The 23,524-nt window shown below is 38.7% G+C and overlaps 3 protein-coding genes across 6 annotated transcripts in view; 2 read left to right on the forward strand and 1 right to left on the reverse strand.

The window, feature by feature from the left end:
• The window catches only part of DEFB108B (defensin beta 108B), an 875,574-nt gene extending 871,958 nt beyond the window's left edge, over positions 1–3,616 (forward strand). The window contains exon 2 of one of the 2 annotated variants that reach the window (XM_065518762.2): positions 3,313–3,616. In XM_065518762.2, the coding sequence (XP_065374834.1) occupies positions 3,313–3,476 (164 nt within the window). In that variant the 3' untranslated portion in view covers positions 3,477–3,616. The remainder of the gene's footprint in view (positions 1–3,312) is intronic. The other variant, XM_065518763.1, reaches the window with a different exon arrangement.
• The window catches only part of ZNF705D (zinc finger protein 705D), a 65,708-nt gene extending 57,078 nt beyond the window's left edge, over positions 1–8,630 (reverse strand). For all 3 annotated transcript variants that reach the window (XM_065518760.2, XM_073999945.1, XM_065518759.2), the window contains exon 1: positions 8,370–8,630. In XM_065518760.2, coding sequence (XP_065374832.1) covers positions 8,370–8,492 — 123 coding nt within the window. In that variant the 5' untranslated portion in view covers positions 8,493–8,630. The remainder of the gene's footprint in view (positions 1–8,369) is intronic.
• Positions 8,631–14,390: 5,760 nt separating this feature from the next.
• DEFB130B (defensin beta 130B) lies at positions 14,391–21,840 on the forward strand. Its single transcript, XM_045397730.2, has 2 exons — positions 14,391–14,448; positions 21,659–21,840. Exons 1-2 carry the CDS (start codon positions 14,391–14,393, stop codon positions 21,838–21,840), a joined length of 240 nt encoding a protein of 79 aa, XP_045253665.1.
• The last annotated feature ends 1,684 nt before the right edge of the window (positions 21,841–23,524 follow it).

Genomic DNA, 23,524 nt, shown 5'->3' on the forward strand with positions numbered 1-23,524 from the left:
CCTGAACATGTGTATTCAAGGATGAATAAGCAACTTATTGCTTCTATTTTTGCTGTTTTGTAGAGGAAAAAATTAAGGCCCTGGAAACTGAAGGTTTTTCCCAACCGTGGGATAAATGTCAGAGTCAATGCTTTGTTTTAATATCCTGGCTTTCCCTGTACATCCCACCTTAGGGTTCTGTAGTGCTGTTTCTTTGTGTGACTTTCTAAAGCCTGATAATAGGTGATACCATATCCAATTATATGAGCTCAGTAGCACACGACATCGGGGACTGACTTATGAGATTGTTATCCTTGTGGCATTACTGAAGACCTATCTGACTGGTACTTGTTAAACAGTCACCCTGGTTAAATACATGGGTTTGATTTTTTTTAATCAGTTAAAAATATTTTAAAATATGTGTCTTACTTCTATAGCCCCAGAAAATCAATGCCTTTAATCAAGGTTTAAAAGTTCCAAATTTGGATAAACAAATTTTTGGTTTGTTTGTTTTCACTGTCACTCAATCGAAATAGAAGAAACTAATTGGATAGAACAGCACAGGCAGAAGCACTACTTACAGTCAAAAATGGGATACAACAAGACTGGGGAAGAACACGCAGGACGGTGCTAAAGAACACAGTCTGATGAAAGGTGATGTCTCCTCTGGATGTCCTTAGGTAGACTTTGCAGCAGAACTGCAAACTTTTTATAGAAGGCTAGATAGGAAAGGAGGACACAGAGAGTGGGCAAGAGTGGAAAACAGAATGAGGCTCAGAATACCAAGCCTTAGTGCTGTCCCTATCACCTTCGTCACTCGATCATTGGGTGATCTTGGACAAGTTTCTTCTTTTCCCTCAGCTCATTTCCTCATCTTTAAGGTAAGGGACTAGACAAGACAGGCTTTGATGTTCATTGTAACTCTAACTTTTGTTCCTAAAGCAAATAGCTGGAAAAGACATTGTGTCCACAATATGCAATACACAAGGTTTACAAGCAAAGAACAAATAAAAACAAAATATTTTTTAAATCCCTAATGTTACCTGAATTCTTGCAAATGAACAATGGTACATCATAATTTTACAAAGTCCTTTGTAATTTGAACATTTTAAAATAATTTCAACCTTTATTTTAGATTCAGGGAGTGCATGTGCAGATTTGTTACATGGGTATATTGTGTGATATTGAGGTTTGGGGTATGAATAACTCTGTCACTCAGGTAGGGTGTACCCAAAGGGTAGCTTTTCAGACCTTTTTCCCTCTCCCTCCGCTCCTGGTAGGACCCAATCTCTGTTGTTCCCATTTTTATGTCCATGTGCACTCATTGCTGAGCTCCCACTTATAACTGAGAATGTGTGGTATTTGGCTTTCTGTTCCTGAGCTAATTTGCTTAGAATAAAGTCCTCCAGCTGCATCCATGTTGCTGCACAGGACACAATTTTGTTCTTTTTATGGCTGCATAGTATTCCATGATATATATATATACTACATTTTCTTTATTCAATGCACTGTTGATGAACACCTAGTTTGATTCCATACATTTGCTATTGGGAATACCGCTGTGATGAACATACAAATTTACATCTTTTTACAAGACTAATTTATTTTCCTTTGGGAATATACCCAGTAATGAGATTACTGGGTCAAATGGTAGTTCTGTATTAAGTTTTTTGAAAAGTAGTTTGAAAATAAAATGCTCAATAGGGTCCAGTATAGTAAAATAGTACACATGATTCAAACACCTGTGAACTAAGAGTAACAACAAATTTCCACACAAACATGTTACAAGATAAAACATAGCCGTATTTTAATCAATTATTCCACAATCATTTACTGAATACCTATTATAAGCCAAGACTTGAATCAGATTCTGGAAGTACTACAACAGAGGGATGTTCAAGAGTGATTTATCACATATCACAAGACAGGTCAGTGGTTCATCCTCTACACTATACTAATCTCTCATGACTCTTCCAGCTGCAAAGGGCCAATTTTAGCCCAAGGCCAATGGGCTCTACATACATAATAGTTGACTAGTTACAGATAAAAGGAAAAGACGGAAAGTTCAGGGCTCAAAAAACTCAGATTTCAGCTTGTTTCTACCAAGTGCTCAACACTTAGAATTATCATTGTCTTTAAAAAAGCATAACGTTTAATTATTTCACAATTTACCTTATAGATAGAAATATGACGTTGCATGTATTTGGTCTTCACATCAATCCACTAATTGCTTTGTGACCACTGAAAAGTTAAATTGAATCTAATGCATTTGGATTTCAGTGTAACTCAATAGGTATTTACTGAATGTATATTAAAATCGCTGTACTGATTGAAAGCTATTCTAGAATTGGCTTTTGTGTTCCAGAATAGAAAAAAGAAGTGCTGGTTTTTATACCTCTCTTATCGTCAAGAAGTTGTCATGGAAAAGGTGCTCTGTGTTACATACAAAGACTGCTCAGAATTAAAACACTTTTCAAACTAAACATCTCAATGTGGGTGGCCTATCCCCAGGGCAGTGATATCTTAGGACATAAAGGAAATACTATTAAATGTTTTCAACAAGTATAGTTTTTGAGCCTTTAAGAAGACCTTGAATGTTTCACCCCTAATATATGCAATGGTTTCTAGAGAAAAATTGCAACCTCAAAGACCAGTGCCAGAGCTATAAGAAGTGAGTGAAGTCACAGGGTGTAACAAGTACTTGCACATATATATTTGTGTGTTAAACACATAGGAATATTGTTCCCTTCCACAGAAAAAAATATCCTCTCTAACAATTTCCTTAAAGTATATGATCTTTTAGGTCTACATTTCAGTTCTACTTTTGAAAGATACACCTATTGTAACCTATCATATTGTGTGTGTGTGTGTGTGTGTGTGTGTGTTTGTGTGTCTGTGTGTGTGTGTGTAGAAATAAAAAGAGAGCAGCCGAAAGAGATTTTCTTCTCTTTCACTCCGGGAAAATGCATAGTATAAGACATTATATTTTTTAAAAGGCTGATATCTCCCATCAGTGTTAGGAGATAATAAGGAATAAATAAACTGAAACGTGCATGCTGTAGAACTTGTAAAGGGGAGCGGGCTATTCACCTCCAGTCTTTTGTCATGTAGGTGCACTCAATATTCTCAGATTTTTCAAGAACACCAAAAAATCCAAATTTTTGTATGACAGCAGATTTTTAAGTGTTTAAGAAATCAAATAACAACACACATACACACACAAAAAAAAATCCACACAAGATTATCCTCAGGCACTGCCCCCTACGTCCATGTAATTCAATACAAAGTAAGAAAGACTGATGAATGGTTACAATAACGCTCTTCTGCGTGCAGCCAGGGGCAAATTCAAGGAGATCTGTGAACGTCCAAATGGCTCCTGTCGGGACTTTTGCCTCAAAACAGAAATCCATGTTGGGAGATGTTTAAATAGCCGACCCTGCTGCCTGCCTCTGGGGCATCAACCAAGAATTGAGAGCACTACACCCAAAATGGACTGAAGCCTGTTGTTTTCTGAGATGTTTTGTGTTCTTTTTCTCTCTCCCTCTCCCTGTCTCTCCCTTTCCCTCTCTTCCTTTTTCTCACAGGGATTTTTATTGAATCCTCAATAAAGAATAAAGCAAAACCAACAAGCACAAAACCTCTTTTAAAAGTTTATATTACCGGCTGGGCACGGTGACTCACACCTGTAATCCCAGCACTTTGGGAGGCCAAGGTGGGTGGATCATGAGGTCAGGAGATCAAGACCATTCTGGCCAACATGGTGAAACCCTGTCTCTTCTAAAAATACAAAAATTTAGCCAGGCATCGTGGCGGGCTCCTGTAATCCCAGCTACTCAGGAGGCTGAAGCAGGAGAATCGCTTGAACCCACGAGGTGGAGGCTGCAGTGAGCCGTGATCACAATACTGCACTCCAGCCTGGGCGACAGAGCAAGACTCTGTCTCAAAAAAAAAAAAAGAAAGAAATAAGTTTATATTACATGTTATGACTTGATTACTGTTTGGTTTCCAGTATCCTTCTATCCGATCTAGATGAGCTCTTAGTCGAAAATGACCTACAGCAGGGTCGGTGAATTTTCACCATATCCATTGCTTTCGTCTAGCACTGCCACCCTTCATCCTGCATCTGGGAAGACTACTTCCCTTTTTCACTGGGAAAATGCACTATCCTATTCCATGCAACCTTGCAGGGGTTTGTCTCTCCCAGATAAAGGTGCAGCACATGGGAAACTTGCACAATCACGTATTCCCACATCAACCAGACTTCATCAGAAATCTAAATTACAAAAAAAGAGTTGCACTCAGATTAAAGGCAATTTCTTCCGCACCCTTTTCAAAGGCCAATTCCCTGGGTTTGTACATGTATGCCTGGCCGAGATTCAGGGAATTCCTTTAGTTCCCAACTTTCACTGGGCATAATCATTCAGCATTTTCTTCCATCTTTTAAAACACCGCATTGACTTCCTATGGCTGCTATCACAAATTACAACAAGTTTAGTGGCTTAAAGCAACACAGATGTATTATCTGACAGTTCTATAGGTTGCAGGTTTCAGTTGGATCTCAATGGGCCAACATCAAGGTGTCAGCAGGGCTGAGCTTTCTTCTGGAAGCTCTGCAGTTTTCTTCCTGCACCTTTATCCCAACAATGGCAGGTTACTCCTGTGCACCATAGCTTCCTTCATCCATTTTCAAAGCCAGCAACGGAGCATTGAGTCCTCACATTCCATCATTCTGAATTCATCTTCTCCTCACTCTTCCATTTTTTAGGACTCATGATCACATTGAGCCCACCTGGATAATCTAAGATAATCTCCCTATTTTAAAGTCAGCTGATTAACAGCCTTAATTTCACATGAAACCTCAATTCCCCTTTGCCTTACAAGGTGACACATTCACAGGACCCAGGAGTTAGAATGTGGATAGCTTTGGCAGGAGACAGATGGGATATTATTCCGCCTACCACAGCCACTGAGTGCTTTTCCCACCTGTCACCATTTTGCTCCATCTAGACACAATTTTAGTTGCTTTGTGTGAAGAGATTCTCATTCATAGAGTTTTCTTTTTTGTGCAAAGTAGTGGAGGCCTCCCCTTGGTCACTGAAAGAGTATAGAATCAAGATATTTAAATGTATATAAGCTGGATTTTATTTTTCACTATGCCTGATTTGACCAAGAAAGAATGTTAAGTTATGATACATGGGCTACTTGAAATCTCAAAAAGTTCAAAACATTGTGTTCAAAATCTCAGAGACTGATATATATTCCAACCAACTCAACCCTGTGGAACTGCCAAGTTTTCCTCAGTGCTACTCTTGAAATTACATCACCAACTGACCCTTTAATACATTTTTGCACAATATAACACATTTCTTGGAGTAAGTGCTTCCCTAGAGAAGAAGCAGTTTGGACACATATATTAAAGCCATCACAGAGAATATTATCCTGTCATTGCTAGGAGGTGGCCTTCAAGATGGCTGACTAGAGGCACCAAGCACTATGTCCTCCACAAAGAAAGATCAAAACAGCAAGTAGATAATCATACCTTGAATGGGGCATAAAAGAGGGCACTAGAATTCAGCAGCACAGTGACAAGGAATCTCTGAGGTATGGAAGGAAAGGAAAGTGAAGCAGCAGCCCCGCCAGAATCAGCTTAAAGCCAGGACAAACTCTCCAGTGTGGTGAAAAGGTAAGAAAGAGAGCCCCAGTGGTCCATATTCCCACCATGGACACTTGCAATCCTAGCCATGGGAGAGTCTCTCGGCCCTCGCAGGCCCTGAGACTACTCTAGGGAGCTGCCTGGAGTGCACGTGATGGGCATTGTCCCAGAGAAGGAGTTGGCACTGGATCATCTGCACCCTCCCCCAGACACAGGCAGCTGTGGCACAGTGCCATTTTGAGAGCCCAGCCCCCAACAGACTATATCATGCCCTGGGGCCCAACAGCCTCTGCATCTCCACATCTCTGGACCCCCAGTAACATTCCCTCATGTCCATCCAGAGGCCTGCAGAGTCACAACACCAGCTGAGCTCACCAGTGTAGCCTGGTCCCCATCACTCTAGCCTACACAGTGTCCTATACGCCAGGGAACTGGCAGTGCAATTCACTAGGGAGGCTGCCACCAGAACCAAGGGAGCTGAAGCAGGCACTCTTCACAAGTGGAGAGTCACCTTCCCGGGGCCACTGACACTGACAGCAATCCTGACCTCCAGGAGCAGGGCCACTGCACACCTGCAGGCATCCTCAGGGGACCTGGGGACTCGCCTGCCTGGGCACTATTCCACGGCCAGAGCACAGGCCCATCCCACCCATTGCTGTCACTACCACTATCCAAGCTCGTTGTCCAGGGGCCTGGGGATCAACCCACACTGCTCTCTGTCATTGGACCCTGTGCACGCCTTCTTGTGACCTGAGTATGAGCCCACCCAGCCTGGTGGTGCCTGTGCACATTGTCTGAGACCCTGGGGATTAATCCACCATGCTTATCACCATCAAATACCTGTGTGTCTCCTGAGAGCCTAACGATAGGACTTCCCAGCTTGCCATCACCGCTGCCACCAGCACCCACATAGTTGCACCAGGTGAAAGCCTGGGGACTACTCTGTCCATCATGTGGTCACAACTGTTGGTGTCTGCACATGCCATCTGGGTCACAAGAGTTGACCTGCTATGACTACTGCAATTGCTGAGGCTACACATGCCACCCAAGGTCTTGAGGGCATGCCTGTCTACCTAGCCCACCACTGTCACTGCTGGCACCTGAGAAAGCCACCTGACTCATGTCTATAATCCTAGCACTTTGGGAAGCTGAGGCAGGCAGATCACCTGAAGTCAGGAGTTCGAGATCAGCCTGACCAACACGGAGAAACCCCATCTCTACTAAAAAAATAAATAAATAAATACAAAATACAAAATTAGCCAGGCGTGGAGGCACATGCTTATAATCCCAGCTACTCTTGAGGCTGAGGCAGGAGAATTGCTTGAACCCGGGAGGCAGAGGTTGCCGTGAGCCAAGATCACGCCATTGCACTCCAGCCTGGGCAACAAGAGCAAAACTCCGTCTCAAAAAAAAAAAAAAGAAAGTCACCTGAAGGCCCAAGGATGGCCTGCCTGAAACTTCAACCACTAGTGCCCACATACATCACCCACAAGTTCAAAGACCAATGCAACTGGTGCCCAAAGACCAGACTGCCTGGCATGTCTTTTCCCAGCAAAATCTCACCACAGCCTCCATTAGCAACAAAGGCTAAGACACTGAGGAGCTCACAGACATCGGTGATGCTGATTATAGCTGAAGAAATCATAGGAATCTAAACTACTGAACCAACCCAGAACTAAAGGCAAAGTGTCTTACTGATTCAACAGTATAGATACAGCTACAGGAGTCAGTCTTTCACTACCAAAGCCAATCTATAAAATTAGAAGAAGCAACTGTTTTACCACATATTCGAATATCAATGTAAGGACATAAGAAACATTAAAGAGCAAGGAAGCATAGCATCTCTGAAGGAAAAACAATAATTCTCCAGCAACAGATTCCATAAAATGAATGAAAAGGAATTTAACACCTGAAATTGAAGAATTCAATAAATAAAATAAATAATACAATTTGAGAACCTCAACAACAGACTAGATCAAGAAGATGAAAGAATTTCTAAACATAAACATCAGTCTTCATATACAAACATTAACTCAAAATGGATTAAAGACTTAAATGTGAAACTTAAAACTATAAAAACCCTGGAAGACAGCCTAGGCAATACCATTCAGGACATAAACAAGGGCAAGGATTTTATAGCAATGACACCAAAAGCAATTGTGACAAAAGCAAAAATTGACAAATGGGATATAATTAAACTAAAGAGCTTCTGTGCAACAAAGAAACTATTAACAGAGTAAAAAGACAACCTGAAGAAGGGGAGAAAATTTTTGCAAACTGTGCAATTGACAAAGATCCAATATACAGCATCTACAAGCAACTTGAACAAATTTACAAAAAAAAAAAAAAATTAAAAAGTAGACAAAGGCCATGAACAGACACTTCTCAAAAGAAGACATACATACTGTCAACAATCGTATGAAAAAAAAAGCTCAAGGGTCATGAGGGATTATGACAGACAGGAGGCAGAACTAGATTGCAGCTCCGGACAGAGCAGCATGCGGAGGCCTGCACTGTGAATTTTAGCCCCAGATGGACTGCAAGAACAGACCACAATCCTGGCAGGACCCACAGACCCTCCAAAGGAAGCAGATTGCTCTTGCAGGACCTGGGAGACACCCCAAATACTCTTAAGTCCCCCAGTCGCGGAAATGGGAAAGAGAGACCCTCATCTCCTGAACACACACCCCACTGGAGAAGCTGAAGGTCTGTTTGTGGGAGAAGTTCCTGACCTTACCTGGAGCTGAGTCAAGTTAGAGAGCCGAGCTGAGTGACATACAGGAGTAGAGGAAGTAGCAGAAAGGCACTGGGAGGTTGCTGGATCCCCAGGCAGCCCATTCCCGCCTGGCACCACCGTCATCCATCAGGAGAGTGGCCAGAGGAGCAGGGGATAAAACTTCACAGGGAGAAGGACTTCTCTAGCAGAACTCTGTAAAAAATTGAACGGGGTGAGAAGCCTCCTGGTCAGAGCTCAGGGGAGAGCGGTGAATCTGGCTTGCAGACTTCACAGGCGGAGTAAGAACTAAAGCCCATTTCTTTGTCAGTTGGGAGGCAGAAAGCCCCAGGTAAGTTATCAAGCCAGATTCGCCCTCGGCCAGGAAACAGACTCTGGGCAATTGCAGGGGGCACGGTGGGAGTGAGAGAAGCCTTTGAGTGTGTGTGGAAGCTGGGTGAGACCTGAGACTTCCGGCTTTCCCCCACTTCCCTGACAACCTGCATGACTCAGCAGCGGCAGCCATAATCCTCCTAGGTACACAACTCCAGTGACCTGGGAATCACACCTCCATCCCCCACAGCAGCCAAAGCAAGACCCACCCAAGGAGACTCTGAGCTCAGACATGCCTAGCCCCGCCCCCAACCTGATGGTCCTTCCATATCCACCCTGGTAGCGGAAGACAAAGAATATATTATCTTGGGAGTTCTAGAGCCCTGCCCACCACTGGTCCCTCTTCACACTACTACAGCTGATGCTTTCTGGAAAGCGCCACCTCCCAGCAGGAGGCCCACCAGCACAAAAAATAGAGCATTAAACCACCAAAGCTAAGGACCCCCATGGAGTCCGCTGCACCTCCACTGGAACAGGTGGTGCTGATATCTAGGGCTGAGAGACCCATAGATGGTTCACATCACAGGACTCTGTGCGGGCAACCCCCAGTACCAGCCTGGAGCCAGCTGGACTAGATCCCAGAAGAGAGACAACAATCACTTCAATTCAGTTTACACAAAGCCACACCCACAGGAAAAGAGGGAGAGTACTACATCAAGGGAATACCCCTTGGGACAAAAAATGTGAACAACAACCTTTAGCCCTAGACCTTCCATTTGACAGAGCCTACCCAAGTAAGAAGGAACCAGAAAACCAACCCAGGTAATATGACAAAACAAGTTCATCAGCACCCCCCAAAACTCACACTAGTTCACCAGGAATGGATCCAAACCAAAAAGAAATCCCTGATTTATCTGAAAAAGAATTCAGGAGGTTAGTTATTAAGGTAATCAGGGAGGGACCAGAGAAAGGCAAACTCAAACGCCAGGAAATCTAAAAAATAATACAAGAAGAGAAGGGACTAATATTCAACAAAATAGCTAGCTTAAAGAAAACATCAAAAACTCAGGAAACTTTGGACACACTTTTAGAAATGTGAAATGCTCTGGAAAGTCTCAGCAATAGAATTGGACAAGTAGAAGAAAGAAACTCAGAGCTTGAAGACAAGGTCTTCAAATTAACTCAATCCCACAAAGACAAAGAGAAAAGAATAAGAAAATGTGAACAAAGCATATTTTAGTGGAGACGGAGTCTTGCCATGTTGGCCAGGCTGGTCTTGAACTCCTGGCCTCAAGGGAGCTGCCTGCCTTAGCCTCCCAAAGTGCTGGGATTACAGGCAGGAGCCATCGCCAACAGTCGATTCTTAAAATAAATTGCACTTGGTTGTGGTGTATAATCCTCTTAATATATTGCTAGATTCCATTTTAAAGTATTTTGTTAAGAATTTTTGTATCTTTATTTATAAAGAATACTGGACTAGTTTTCACTTCTGGTAATGTCTTTGTCTTGCTTTCCTATCAGGATAATACTGGTCACGTAAAATTAGTTTGGAAATGTGTCTTATAAGTTTCTGAAGACTGTAAGAAAGATTAGCCTTCATTATTCTTTAAACGTGATAAAATTCATTAGTACAGCCGTCTGGTCCTGGATTATTTTTTTGGAAGCTTTTAATCACAGTCTCACTACCATCACTTGTTATATGTCTAGCTCTATTTTTTATTTCTTCTTGACTCAGTTTTGGTAGTTTATTTGTAGAAATTGTCCATCATTTTATTTAGGGTGCCTAATTTGTTGACATACAATTATTCATAGTGTTCACTTATGATTCCTTTTATCTGTGTAAGTTTGGTAATAGTATCCGCACTCTTTTTTTTTTTTTTTTTTTTTTTTTTGAGACAGAGTCTTGCTCTGTCGCCCAGGCTGGAGTGCAGTGGCGTGATCTCTGCTCACTGCAAGCTCCGCCTCCCAGGTTCACGCCATTCTCCTGCCTCAGCCTCCCGAGTAGCGGGGGCTACAGGCGCCGCCACCACGCCCGGCTACTTTTTGTATGATTTTTAGTAGAGATGGGGTTTCACCGTATTAGCCAGGATGGTCTCCATCTCCTGATCTCGTGATCCATCTGCCTCGGCCTCCCAAAGTGCTGGGATTACAGGCGTGAGCCACCGCGCCCGGCCTTTATTTTTAATTTTAGTAATTTAAGTTTTCTCCCTGTTTTCTTTGGTCAGTATAGCAAAAGGCGAGTCAAGTTTCTTGATCTTTTCAAATAATCAACTTTTGGTTTTGTTGATTTCTCTACTGTTTTGTTATTCTCTATTTCACTTTGTTCTAATATTATTTTATTTTTCCTGCTTGCTATGGATTTAGTTAGTCCTTCTTTTCCTAGGTTCTGAATTTAGAGTGTTAGCTATCTATTTAATTCATTCCTTTTTAAGGTAAGAGTTTACATCTATAAATTTTTATCTGAGCTTATACTTAGCTTTTGCTGCATCCCTTATTGTATTTTCATTTTGGTTCTTCTCAAAGTATTTTTCGATTTCCTTTGTGATTTCTTCTTGGACCCATTGGTTGTGTAGAGGTATGGTATTTAATTCTCACAGATTTGTGAATTTTTTTTCTCTTATTGATTTTTAGTTTTGCCCCACAGTGGTTGGAGAAAGTATTTTGTATGATTTTAATATTTTAAAATTTTCTGATACTTATTTTATGGCCTAACATGGACTATTCTGGAGACTGTTTTGTGTTTACTTAAGAAAAAATATGTATTCCCTTGTTAATTGGAGTGTTGTACAGATGTCTGTTAGTCTACTGGTTTATAGTGTTGTTCAAATTTTCTATTTTCTTACTCATCTTCAATCTAGTTATTCCGTACTATTAAATTTAGTATATCAAAATATCCATTACTTTTTAGCTATTCTCTCTTCTATCTAGTTATTCTGTATTATTAAATTTAATGTATCAAAATATCCATTACTTTTTAGCTATTCTCTCTTCAGTTATATTAGCATATACGTATTTGAGGGCTGTCTTATTAGGTGTAACATCTTATTAATGGATTGACCCTTTTATAATTGTAACATCTTATTAATGGATTGACCCTTTTAACATTATATAATATCCTTTTGGTTATAAAAAATTTTGTTTCAAAGTCTTTTTTGTCTGATATTAATATAGTTACTTCTGCTCTTTTTTGGTCACAATTTGCAGGAAATATTATTTTCCATTCTTTTATTTTCAAACTATTTGTGTATTTTAATCTAAAATGAGTCTCACAGGTAACATATAATTGGATCATGTTTGTAAATATATCCTCTCAATCTCTGCCTTTAATTGTAGAATTTAATTCATTTACGTGGAATATCATTACTAATAAGGAAGGATTTCTGCCATTTTTCTATTTGTTGTCTATATATCTTATATCTTTTTTGTTCTTCAATTCTTTCATTCCTCCATCATTGCCTTCCTTTCTATTTAACATTTCTAGTGTATCATTTTAATTATCTTGTTCTTGTACTACATTTTTAAAAATTTTTTATTTTACTTTAAGTTCCAGGATACAAGTGCAAAACATGTAGGTTTGTTGCATAGGTTTACGTGTGCCATGGTGGTTTGCTGCACCTATCAACCCCTCATCTCGGTTTTAAGCTCCACATGCATTAGCTATTTATCCTAATGCTCTCCCTCCACTTGCCTTCCCACACCCTGACTGGCCCCAGTGTGTGTTGTTCCCCTTCTTGTGTCCACGTGTTCTCATCGTTCAACTGTACAGAAAGAGAGCCAACATATTTTTTAAATGCCCAATATCACTAATAACTAGAGAAATGCAAACCAAAACCACAATGAGATCTCCTCTCACACCAGTCAGAATAGCTATTATTAAAAGTCAAAAAATAACAGACCCTGGTGAGACTTTGGAGAAAAGGGAATGCTTATACACTGCTGGTGGAAATATAGATTAGTTCAGCTACAGTGGAAAGTAGTCTGAAGATTTCTCAAAAAACTTAAAATAGAAGCGCTATTTGACACAGCAATCCCATTACTTAGTATATATCCAAAGGAATATCAATTATTTCACCATAAAGATACATGCATGTGTATGTTCATTGGAGCATTATTCACAATAGTAAAGACATGGAATCAACCTAGATGCCCATCAACAGTGGACTAGACAAAGAAAATGTTGCACATATGCACCGTGGAATACTATGCAGCCATAAAAAAGAAAAAATCATGTCCTTTGCAACAGCATGGATGCAGCTGGAGGCCATTATTCTAAGCAAATTAGCACAGAAACAGAAAACCAAATACCACATGCTCTTACTTAAAAGTGGAAGCTATTGGGAGGCTGAGGCAGGCAGATCACGAGGTCAGGAGATTGAGTGCCACTGCATGACAGCCTGGGTGGCAGAGTGAGACTCTGTCTCAAAAAAAAAAAAATATATATATATATATATATGTGTGTGTGTGTGTGTGTGTGTATGTATACATATATATATATACATACACACACACAGACCATCCATATGATGGTCTTATCCTTCACTCTCTATTATGTTCTGTTGAACTATATGTTTCTCCTTATACCAGTATCACAATGTCTTCATTATTGTAGCTTTGTCTTGAAACAAGGTAGTCTAAATTCTCTGTCTTTATTCTACTTTTGAAAAATTATTTTGAATATTAGTCTTTTGGAATATTTATGCAAACCTAAAATTATTAAGGCATAAATTATTAATAAAGAAATAAATTAGTAAATGCTCGAAAATACATCAGCTAACATGAAAATGATCAAAAGTAGTCAAATAAAAGCTATATACAAGTTATTTATCTATGTATATAGAATTTTTCAAAAAAGATTGACACCATATATGAAAGTTTACAAATTTAAAAAACTTTCAATTCAGGGAAATGTGCCAATAAGGAATTGATCAGAAGGTAAATTTGTTTTGGGTAAGTTGGATTTTGGTCAATTGATTCTTGATTAAAGGCATGCTCTTAAGCTTTCAATGTTTTGTTGCTATGTGGTGGGTTAGGATGAAAGATTAGGGAATCTCTTTAAGCTATAGGCTCAGAGTCTTTTGACAGGAGCTGCGCACTTTACTCTGTCTTTTATCTTTCAAGTCTCCTGATCTTACTCGTCCTGTTGTATGAGATAATTATACAGTGGATCAATAACGATTAAAAATATTTGTTTTCAATGTGAATTAAGTGTATCCACCTTTCAGATGTGATTAAGAACACCTCACACAAGTGACAGCCTCTCTTTTAAGGACTAACTTAATAAAAAAAAAAATAGCTTTTCATAAATGGACCTTAGGCAATACTCTTGTCCCTCTTGCCAAAAAAAAAAAAGTGTGTATTATGGAAATGTTTCCTTACAAGCCCTAGGACTTTTGTAATAAAGATGTTCTGTACTCACATGGCCTTACTTCTTGGCCCCATTCAAAAAAAAATTAATTAAAGGTATTAATTAACCTCTGGTGAAATTGAGAGCCATAGAAAAAGGAAAGGGTTAACCATCTGGTTTCCTACAATTAGGTTAATTTGTCACCAAATGTAGAGACTCTAGAGTTTGGAAACATTCCAACGGAAGCTGTTTTATTTCCTTATTGTTAAGCTTCACTGACCAAGAGGAACCTCAAGCCCCCAGATGTAAATAAAAGCCCCTGCGTTCCACCAGCCCTGATCATTCACCTCTCTATTGGGCACTCAGCCATGAAACTCCATTCCCTTATTTCTGTTCTCCTCCTCTTTGTGACTTTAATACCAAAAGGTAAGATGGTGAATGATTTTAGAAGTCTATTGGGATGCCTAGACCAGAGGCGGTCTATTGAGATAATTATACTGTGGCCATCCTAACTCAGACCCCAATTCACAGCCTTAGGAATTCAGAAATCCAACATGTTTTGTCTTCTTTGGTACTAATGTGGCCAAAATTTAGAAGTAGGACAAGGAGTTCTTTCAACAGAAAATGGGAGTTCAAGAGCTCCATAATCAGAAAACGGGGCCAAAATAGAGTTAGGGGTATAGAAGCTTTGATATGTGATTTAAAGATTAGTAAATACAGCAAATAGCTATCATCAAGGCCTCACTCTCCAAAAAGGAGAGTGAAGATGATAGTTCTTGGTTTAAACTTGGTAGTGAATGGAAGTGATATACAGTCTATTGGTGAGGAATATTTGTGAAGGGCAGCAGTTAGGCAAATAAGACAGAATTCAACAAGACAGTTTTGCATCAAATTATGAAAGACCAATAGAAATTTGGGAGCAGGGGAATTTGGAAAAAGAATAAACTGACATGAAGCTTCAATGGCAAAATTTTAAGCATAAGACAAATAATATAGAAAACACTTTAAGACTCTTAATTGCATCCTTAGGGTCCATGATTCAGAAGTTTAAATATTGACATGTAGAATCAAACTGAAAAGGGAATATAGAATCGAACGTCTTCAGGGTGTTTCATCCAGATCCTGGTAAGATCTGATAAAATTATTATCTCCACTGTTAATAGTGGGATATTCATATCCCTCAAAATATAGTGTGTGGTCAATGAACAAAGATCTCTTCCTTGCTTTATCTCTGAGATTATTTTTTAAATAATTTCAACTTATATTGTAGATTCAGGAGGTACATGTGCAGGTTTGTTATGGTGGTATGTTGTGTGATGTGAGGTTTGGGGCAAGATGGTGATCCCATCATTCAGGTAGTGAGCATAGTACAAAATAGTCAGTTTTTCAATCCTTGTTCCCCTCCTTCTGCAATCTAGTAGTCTCCAGTGTCCCATCTTTATGTCCATGAGTATCCAATGTTTAGCTCCCACTTATAAGTGAGAACATGCATTATTTGGTTTTCTATTTCTGCATTAATTTATTTGGGATTACGTCCTCCAGCTGCATCCATGTTGCTACAAAGGATATGATTTTGTTCTTTTTTATGGCTGCATAGTATTCCATGGTGTATATGTACCACATTTTCTTTATCCAGTCCGCCATTGATGACCACCTAGATAGATTGATTCTTTGTCTTTACTATTGTGAATAGTTCTGTGATGAACATAGGAGTGCATGTATGTTCTGAGTAGAATGATTTATTTTCTTTTGGACAATATACCCAGTAATGGAATTGCTGGGTTGAATGGTAGCTCTGTTTTAAGTTCTTCGAGAAATCTTCAGACTGCTTTCCACAGTGGCTGAACTAATTTACATTCCCATCACCAGTGTGTAAGCACTCCTTTTCTCCACAGCCTCATCTGCATCTCTGTTATTTTTTGACTTTTTAACAATAGCCATTCTCACTGGTGTAAGATAGTTCTCATTGTGGTTTTCATTTTGATTTGCATTTCTCTAGTGATTAGTGATGTTGAGCTATTTTTCATGTTTGCTAGCTGCTTCTATGTCTTATTTTGAGAAGAGTCTGTTCATGTTTTTCACGTCTTTTTCCCACTTTATTTGTTTTTTGCTTGTTGATTTAAATTCCCTATAGATTCTGGATATTAGATTTTTGTCAGATGCATAGTTAGCAAATATTTTCTCCCATTCTGTTGTTTTCTGTTTACCCTGTTAATAATTTTCTTTTTCTCTGCAAAAGTTCTTTAGTTTAATTCAGCTCTACTTGTCAATTTTTGTTTTTGTTGCAATTGTGTTTGAGTACTTAGTCATAAATTATTCCCCAAGGCCAATATCTAGAATGGTGTTTGCTTAGGTTTTCTTCTAGGATTCTTACGGTTTGAGGTCTTACATTTAAATATTTAATCCATCATGAGTTAATTTTTTATATATGGTGAAAGATAGGCATCCAGTTTTATTCTTCTGCTTATGGCCGGCCAGCTATACCAGCACCATTTATTGAACAGGGAGTCCTTTTCCCGTTGCTTGTTTTTGTCAACTTTGTCAAAGAGCAGATGGTTATAAATGTGCAGCTTTATTTCTGGGTTCTCTATTCTGTTCCAGTAGTCCATGTGTCTGCTTTTGTACCAGTCCCATGCCGTTTTAGTTACTGTAGCCTTATAGTATAATTTGAAGTCAAGCAGGATGATGCCTCCAGTGTTGTTCTTTATGCTTAGGATTATTTTGGTTGTCTGAGCTCTTTTTCAGTTTCATATGAATTTTAGAATAGTTTTTTCTATTCTGTGAAAAATGTCATTGATAGTTTGATAGGGATAGCACTGAATCTATAAATTGCTTTGGGCAGTATGGCCATTTTCATAATATTGATTCTTCCAATCCACAGCAGGGAATATTTTTCTGCTTGTGTCATCTATGATTTCTTTCAGTAGTGAATTGTAGTATCGCTTGTAGAGATCTTTCACCTCCTTGGTTAAATGTATTCATGGGTATTTAATTTTTTGTGTGGCTATTGTAAATGGGATTGCATTCTTGACTTGGCTCTCGGGCTGAACATTATTGATGTATAGAAAGGCTACTGATCTTGTACATTGATTTTGCATCCTGAAACTTTACTAAAGTTGTCTATCAGGTCCAGGAAGCTTTGGCAGAGTTTTTAGAGTTTCCTAAGTGCAGAATAATATCATCAATAAAAAGAGGTAATTTGACTTCTTCTTTTCCTATTTAGATGCCTTTTATTTCAAAAGGCTGATTGCTCTGGCTCATATTTCCAGTACCGTGCTGATTAGGATGGTGGGAGAGGGCACTCTTGTCTTGTTCCAGTTCTGAGATTCTCTTAAGTGCAATCAAAGCTACTCAGTTGTTTGATCTTTACCTAATCTGTGGATTTGCTGAGATCTGCCTCACACATGATTACCTCCTTCTGAAGGAGCTTATGCAATTCTCATTTGGTTCTCAGCTTTGGTCAGAAGATACAATTGAGGTCAGATACACTTGTAGTATCATCTGATATGAAATTATGTGATGGTAATAACTTCAAATTAGAACAAAATTGAATGGCAATTGTTTTTATTTTAGACAATAAGACCCATGTACAGATAAAGAATGTGATTTCACTCAAATCACATAGGTAGTAGCAACACTGCAGCTAAAAGCAAATCTCTTTAATCTGGGTCAATGTTGTTTTTAATCAATCCATAGGTGTAGATATCCATACAAAAATGATAACTGATTTCTGTCAGACTTTTTTCTCAAAATCTTCTCATTATACATTGAGGAAACTAAGGAGGTTTTCTGCTATATGTGACAACATGGATGAACCTGGAGGACATTATGTTAAATGAAATAAGCCAGTCAAGAAGACAAATACTGCATGATTCCACTTACATGAGGTACTTAAAACAGTCAAACTCATGGAAACAGGTAGCAGAATGTGGTTTCCAGGGACCGGGGAGGGAGGAGGAAATAGGGAGTTGCTGTTTAATGAGTAAAAGTTTTCAGTTTTATTAGATGAATAAGCTCTAAAGATTGACTGTACAATATTATACCTATAGCATTTAAAAATTTCTTAAGAAGGTAGATCTCACTTTCAGTGTTATCACCACAATAAAATAAAGGACAAAGAACAAGAGGTTATTTGAGGTTGAAAGCTGAGTTACTCTCCCCACAAATATGACAAGAATCCTTCAGAGGCCTGCCTTTCAGGCTGTGACATCTTCCTTCCTGCGGGAATAGAAATATCAGCCCTTGTCTGATCCTCCCAAATCAGTTATACCAGGAAGAAGGATTAAATGAGAGTCCTGTAATTCTGCACAGGAGCGAATCACTTTTGAATAGCCAGGTTTCTTGTGTCAGAGGATATTAAAGCCATATGTAAAGGTCAAAATGACTTACTTGTGCATATTGAGATGTTCTTGGACACATTATCAAGTGGGACCCAGAACACTCAAGTTGAAAAATAGGAATTTCATTATCAGTTTTGTATGGTCTCTTAGTACTAAATAGTTAACTGTTGAGCTGTCTATACAATTTAATAATACTGCACTCCAAAAATTCTGATTTTAATCTCTGCTGTGACTGCTGGGCATATAGAATTTATCAGTTGCCTAGAAGCATTCTGATAATCTTAGAAACTTTATAACTCCTATATAACTTCTATCTAACAAAATTTCTTTTAAGAAAAATTGAGTGGCTGGATCATGAAGAGTTTTGTTAAAGACAATTTTACCCCCAAAAAATCCAATTAAGTAAAAAAAATTATTGTTTTTATGAAAAAATTTCTCCAAAGAAACTACATAATCTGAAATATTAGTTTATCAGCTTAATGTCTGATGAATATTAAGTTATAACTACTTGAATATATGTTTTTATATATCCTTATATTTATTCAAAAAAGAATCCATGGTATCCTATAAAAAATTGGAATAGTTCATATAGATTCATATATACACACAAACATATGTGCTGGGAATATGAGTCTAAAGAGGTTAGAATGGCATAAATCTTGGATTGCTGCATTAGCTCTCTGAGAATTAAGAAAATTATAGCATTCTTCTTACACTGACTGTGGAGAGTAACATAATATCTGAATACACGACATTGGACAGGAGCAGAAGACAGCTTGAACTCACGTTATGTAGAGAAAAGGAAACTGTGCTTCTATTTTTTGATTGATGAAGTTCCAGGAAGAGCCTCTCCATTTAAATCCTCTACATCACCCAAAAAAAAAAAAAAAAAAAAAACTTAAAAGTTACTGACTCAATGAGCTCTAACGCTAAGAAATTTATATCCTTTTAGAAAGTAGATGAATGTGCTATTAAGGGTTTTTTTCAGTGTGATTCTAAGTTCTTCTCACTTCATCCACAGAAATTAATGTTGTGATATAATATGAAGTGAACATCTAAATTGTTTCTTTTTCCAAAAGCACTTATTAAATATGCATCCTTTCTCCAACTGCCATGTGATACAACCATTATAACGTATTAATGTCAAATAAATTCTAAAGTGTATTAGAGAGTGCCTCTCTTTCTCTTCTTATGTTCTATGTGTGTATACTTCTGTCAATAAGTCTGAAAATAAATGTGAATATCTGGGAAGAAATTCCCTTCCTCATGAATGAGGACTATGAATCTGAATATGAATCAAGTAATTTAATCTTATCTTCTTGACTTAAACTAGTGCCCTTAGCATGACGATATGTCACAGTCATCAGTAAAAAGGGCGATTATAACTCTTTGGCTTCATGCTCAGAGTATACCTCCTTAAATTAAGCTTCAGGCTTCATGCTCAGAGCATACCTCCTTAGATTCCCATATAGCAAGAAGCACATCACTGGTAGGATGAATTGTGCCACTCATTTTGAGTGAAGCAAGGGACATCTCCCAAATAGAGGAATCGGCACTATCTTAGGCTACATGCTGTGTCAGTAGGCTGAACTTGACTGTATAGTGGGTTAAACATCTCTACCCTACTGAGAGGAAGTTCACTCTTTTGGCTTCAGCTGAAGATTCACATTCCACCTCATTTTGCATGGGATCCCTCTAAGTTCACATGCATAGGCCTCCTTGACACCATACTCTGCCTCTTATTATATCTTTCCCAGTACTAATAACCCCTGATTTTAGCTTCATTTAAAAAGTCTGACAATGTTGCCAGATGTTAAATGTATGGATGAAGTTATCAGGGAAAAGATCAACACCTAGCAACAGGTCTGCTATGCTTCTGAGCATGAAGCCTGTGTTCTGTGTAGACAATGCAGTAGAACCAGCACCTTCCACAACTGGCTGGGGAGACTTCAGGTCTCTCTGAAAGGCAGCCACTTTCTCTTCCACAATAATCTTGGGGAAAAAAAGGTAATATTACAAGATATTACCCAACTCCCCCATCATGACATTCTCTTGTTACGTAGAAACCCTGAATTTATGAACTACTAGTCTGATAGTAGAGTATAATACCAGACTGCACTAGGTTGAAGCTTCTAACAAAGGTAGAAGACAATCTTGCACAGGTTATGAGCACTCAGTTCCAAAAGGCTGTTTTGGTTTTTCTGGCTATGGATCTATTTCTACAGAGTGGAGAAACAATAATGATAGCCTAGTTTAAATACAAAACAGTAACAAACAACCAAAAAAAAAGATTGAGAGCTGAAAAGGCCATCAAACTGTTACTCATCTACAGAAGCAAAGAAGCCAGAGGTAGTATATTACACAACAGTAAAAACAAAATAAGATCCAGGTGTGTTAACTGGATGGTTCGGGAACTAATGTCTGTTAATGAACATCAGCAAAAGTGTTTTTCTTATATAACATCTGCTGTGATATACGGTAGGAAACATAAACTATGGTTGTGCTGAGAAGGATAGTAAGAGAAAGGATAGTAAGCATAGAGAAAACTACTGAATTAGAGCACACCCTTAGTCATACACTTCTCAACAACCAGATGAATTAAGATAACATATGGATACACTTAAGGGAAAATACCTTTTAGCTCAGTGAGTAATTTTCTCCAGGTGTCTGTCTGTCTGTCTATCTATCTATCTATCTATCTATCCCTTATCGATCTATGAGGTATTGAGCAACATAGGAAAGATATTTCTTACATAGTCCTGAAATGAGGAAATCGGTTTAGATAAAATCTAAAGGATTGATAGGCTTTCTATGAAAGGAGATGAAGATATGAACACGCACCATTTGATAGGGATGATGTACACACAGATCGGAAGATGGAGGGACAGATACTTCCTTTGAAGCTGTTTCTTAGTGGCGGCATTGTTGGTGTTTGGTGAAAGACAATTCCTTAGGTGAAAAATGTAGCAGTGCTGTGCTATTTGCTAAATACCAAAGACACCTTCCCTAGGCATGGAGGCAAGAACAAATGGTCCCACACATTTCAAAATGTACTGCTCTAGGGGAGGACAATCCCTTTAAAGGATTTTAGAAGTTGGCTATTTCCTCCAAGGTGTATATAATCTACAATCTTAGCTCCCTTCCCATAAAAAGGCACTATTTCTGTCTACGTGTCTGATCCTTTCATATAGACAATGTTTTCTTTCCTCTCCCAAAGCCATTCTTCTGGGAGTTTATTGTTTTATGTATATTTTCAATAGTGAATTAATGATGTTCTTAAATCTCTTTCTGTGCAGGAAAGACTGGCGTTATTCCAGGACAAAAACAGTGTATTGTTTTGAAAGGGGTGTGCAGAGACAAAGGCTGCAGCACACTAGATGATACCATTGGTACATGTAATGACGAAAAAAAATGTTGTAGAAGGTGGTGGATACTTGAGCCCTATCCAACTCCAGTTCCCAAAGGAAAATCTCCTTAAGTGGGAGCAAACGTTAAGCCCTTTGAACTCCAGAATGGATAATTTTGCAGACTCCTGTTTAACCCAATTTCTTATTCTTCCTTGACTGGAAATAAATGTTGTCCTAATCGCACGTGTACTGACTGCCTTCTGGAGCATTTCTTCTTGAGACACATGCAAGCCTCTTAAGAACGATGAGAATAAACTAAATAACAGAAGAAACTCATACCCTACAGGTATTTATAAAAAATGCAAGTTTCTAAGAAAAATAAAGATAAAAATGTTAAATATGTAAAACAATAAAATTATGAAGTAGCAGTAGACAGTGTTTGATTATTTGAAGTGCAATGTCAACCTTCTTCCTCATCCACTTCTGAACAAATATCATTTTCATTACTAATAGAGACCTACTTAGATAATATGGGTTAAAGCCTGCTAATCATGTAACCTTGCTAACACTGCACCTGAGAATTAGGTACATGACCATTCCAGTCATTCCAGCACTTGAAGCAGGTCTCGCCTCTCCTGCCCCCTGCCCCTAGAGAAGTAGAAGAGAAGACCTGCTTTCTACAAGTAGGCTCACTAGGAGGAGCTGTAGAGCTGAAGAGTTGCTAACTCAGCATGCCGGGTTAGCTCTTTCTAAACTCTCCAACAGATAACTCCATTTTCTGGGACCAAGACAATTAAAGGGCAGGAAGGATACCAGGAGTATGACGTGGCATGAGTGCCACAAAGATGGAAAACAAAGAATGAGGCCAAATTACCCCACAAGCAAAATTCAAGAGTTTGTGTTTTTTTTTAACCGCAAAGCTTAAGGCCAATGAATCAGGGGAGGGTGGGTTATCTCCCTATGTAGAGAAGATGTCAGGAGTCTATTGAAATAACTCTAATCTCATCTTCATGGATCTGCTTCTTCAATACTAGTCATTGCTTTTTCTATATCTTCTCAGAATCACTCACGAACAGCATATTACTCTGAGATCAGATTCTAAGCTAATTTCAGAATAATACTCTAATACAATTTTTACCATATACATTTTACACATAGCTGAAAAGTCACATCTTCTCTTCTTTGTCATCTTATGTGCCACTCCATTATCCAGTGTAGCACATTAGAGATTCTTTGATAATTAAATGACATTAGGAGACTTTAAAAGTCATAAATACCCTCCTATATTAAAATGCTAAAAAAGAAAAATTTCCCATATTTGAATATAAACAAGTCTCCTTATAAAATTTCTAGGCATAAATTGAAGTTCAAAGATTGAATATCTTCAATCTCTATGTTGAAGCCCAAAGACATTAGAATCCAAATGAATTACTTCCTGAAATGAAATTATCTTCCCCTCGTTAAGTCCAAAGTTTTCTATTAAATGTAAGCAAAAAAAATCATCACTCATTTCTTATTCTCCATCTTAGTGAATTAGTGAAAGTTTCTTCAGAGACTTGACACTGAATAAATATAACATCTCAACTCACTGAAGCAAAAATAACTTTTTCTGCTTTTTTTTTTTTGAGATGGAGTCTCGCTCTGTTACCCAGGCTGGAGTGAGTGGCGCGATCTCGGCTCACTGCAAGCTCCGCCTCCCGGGTTCCCGCCATTCTCCTGCCTCAGCCTCCCGAGTAGCTGGGGCTACAGGCGCCGCCACCGCGCCCGGCTAGTTTTTTGTATTTTTAGTAGAGACGGGATTTCACCATGTTAGCC

This window comes from Macaca fascicularis, chromosome 8 (assembly GCF_037993035.2).
Source record: "Macaca fascicularis isolate 582-1 chromosome 8, T2T-MFA8v1.1".
Classification (NCBI taxonomy): domain Eukaryota; kingdom Metazoa; phylum Chordata; class Mammalia; order Primates; family Cercopithecidae; genus Macaca; species Macaca fascicularis.

Coding starts and splice junctions, on each gene's coding strand:
- DEFB130B (XM_045397730.2), top strand. CDS start 14,391: ATGAAACTCCATTCCCTTATTTCTGTTCTCCTCCTCTTTGTGACTTTA. Junction 14,449..21,658: donor TGTGACTTTAATACCAAAAG/GTAAGATGGTGA, acceptor CTTTCTGTGCAG/GAAAGACTGGCGTTATTCCA.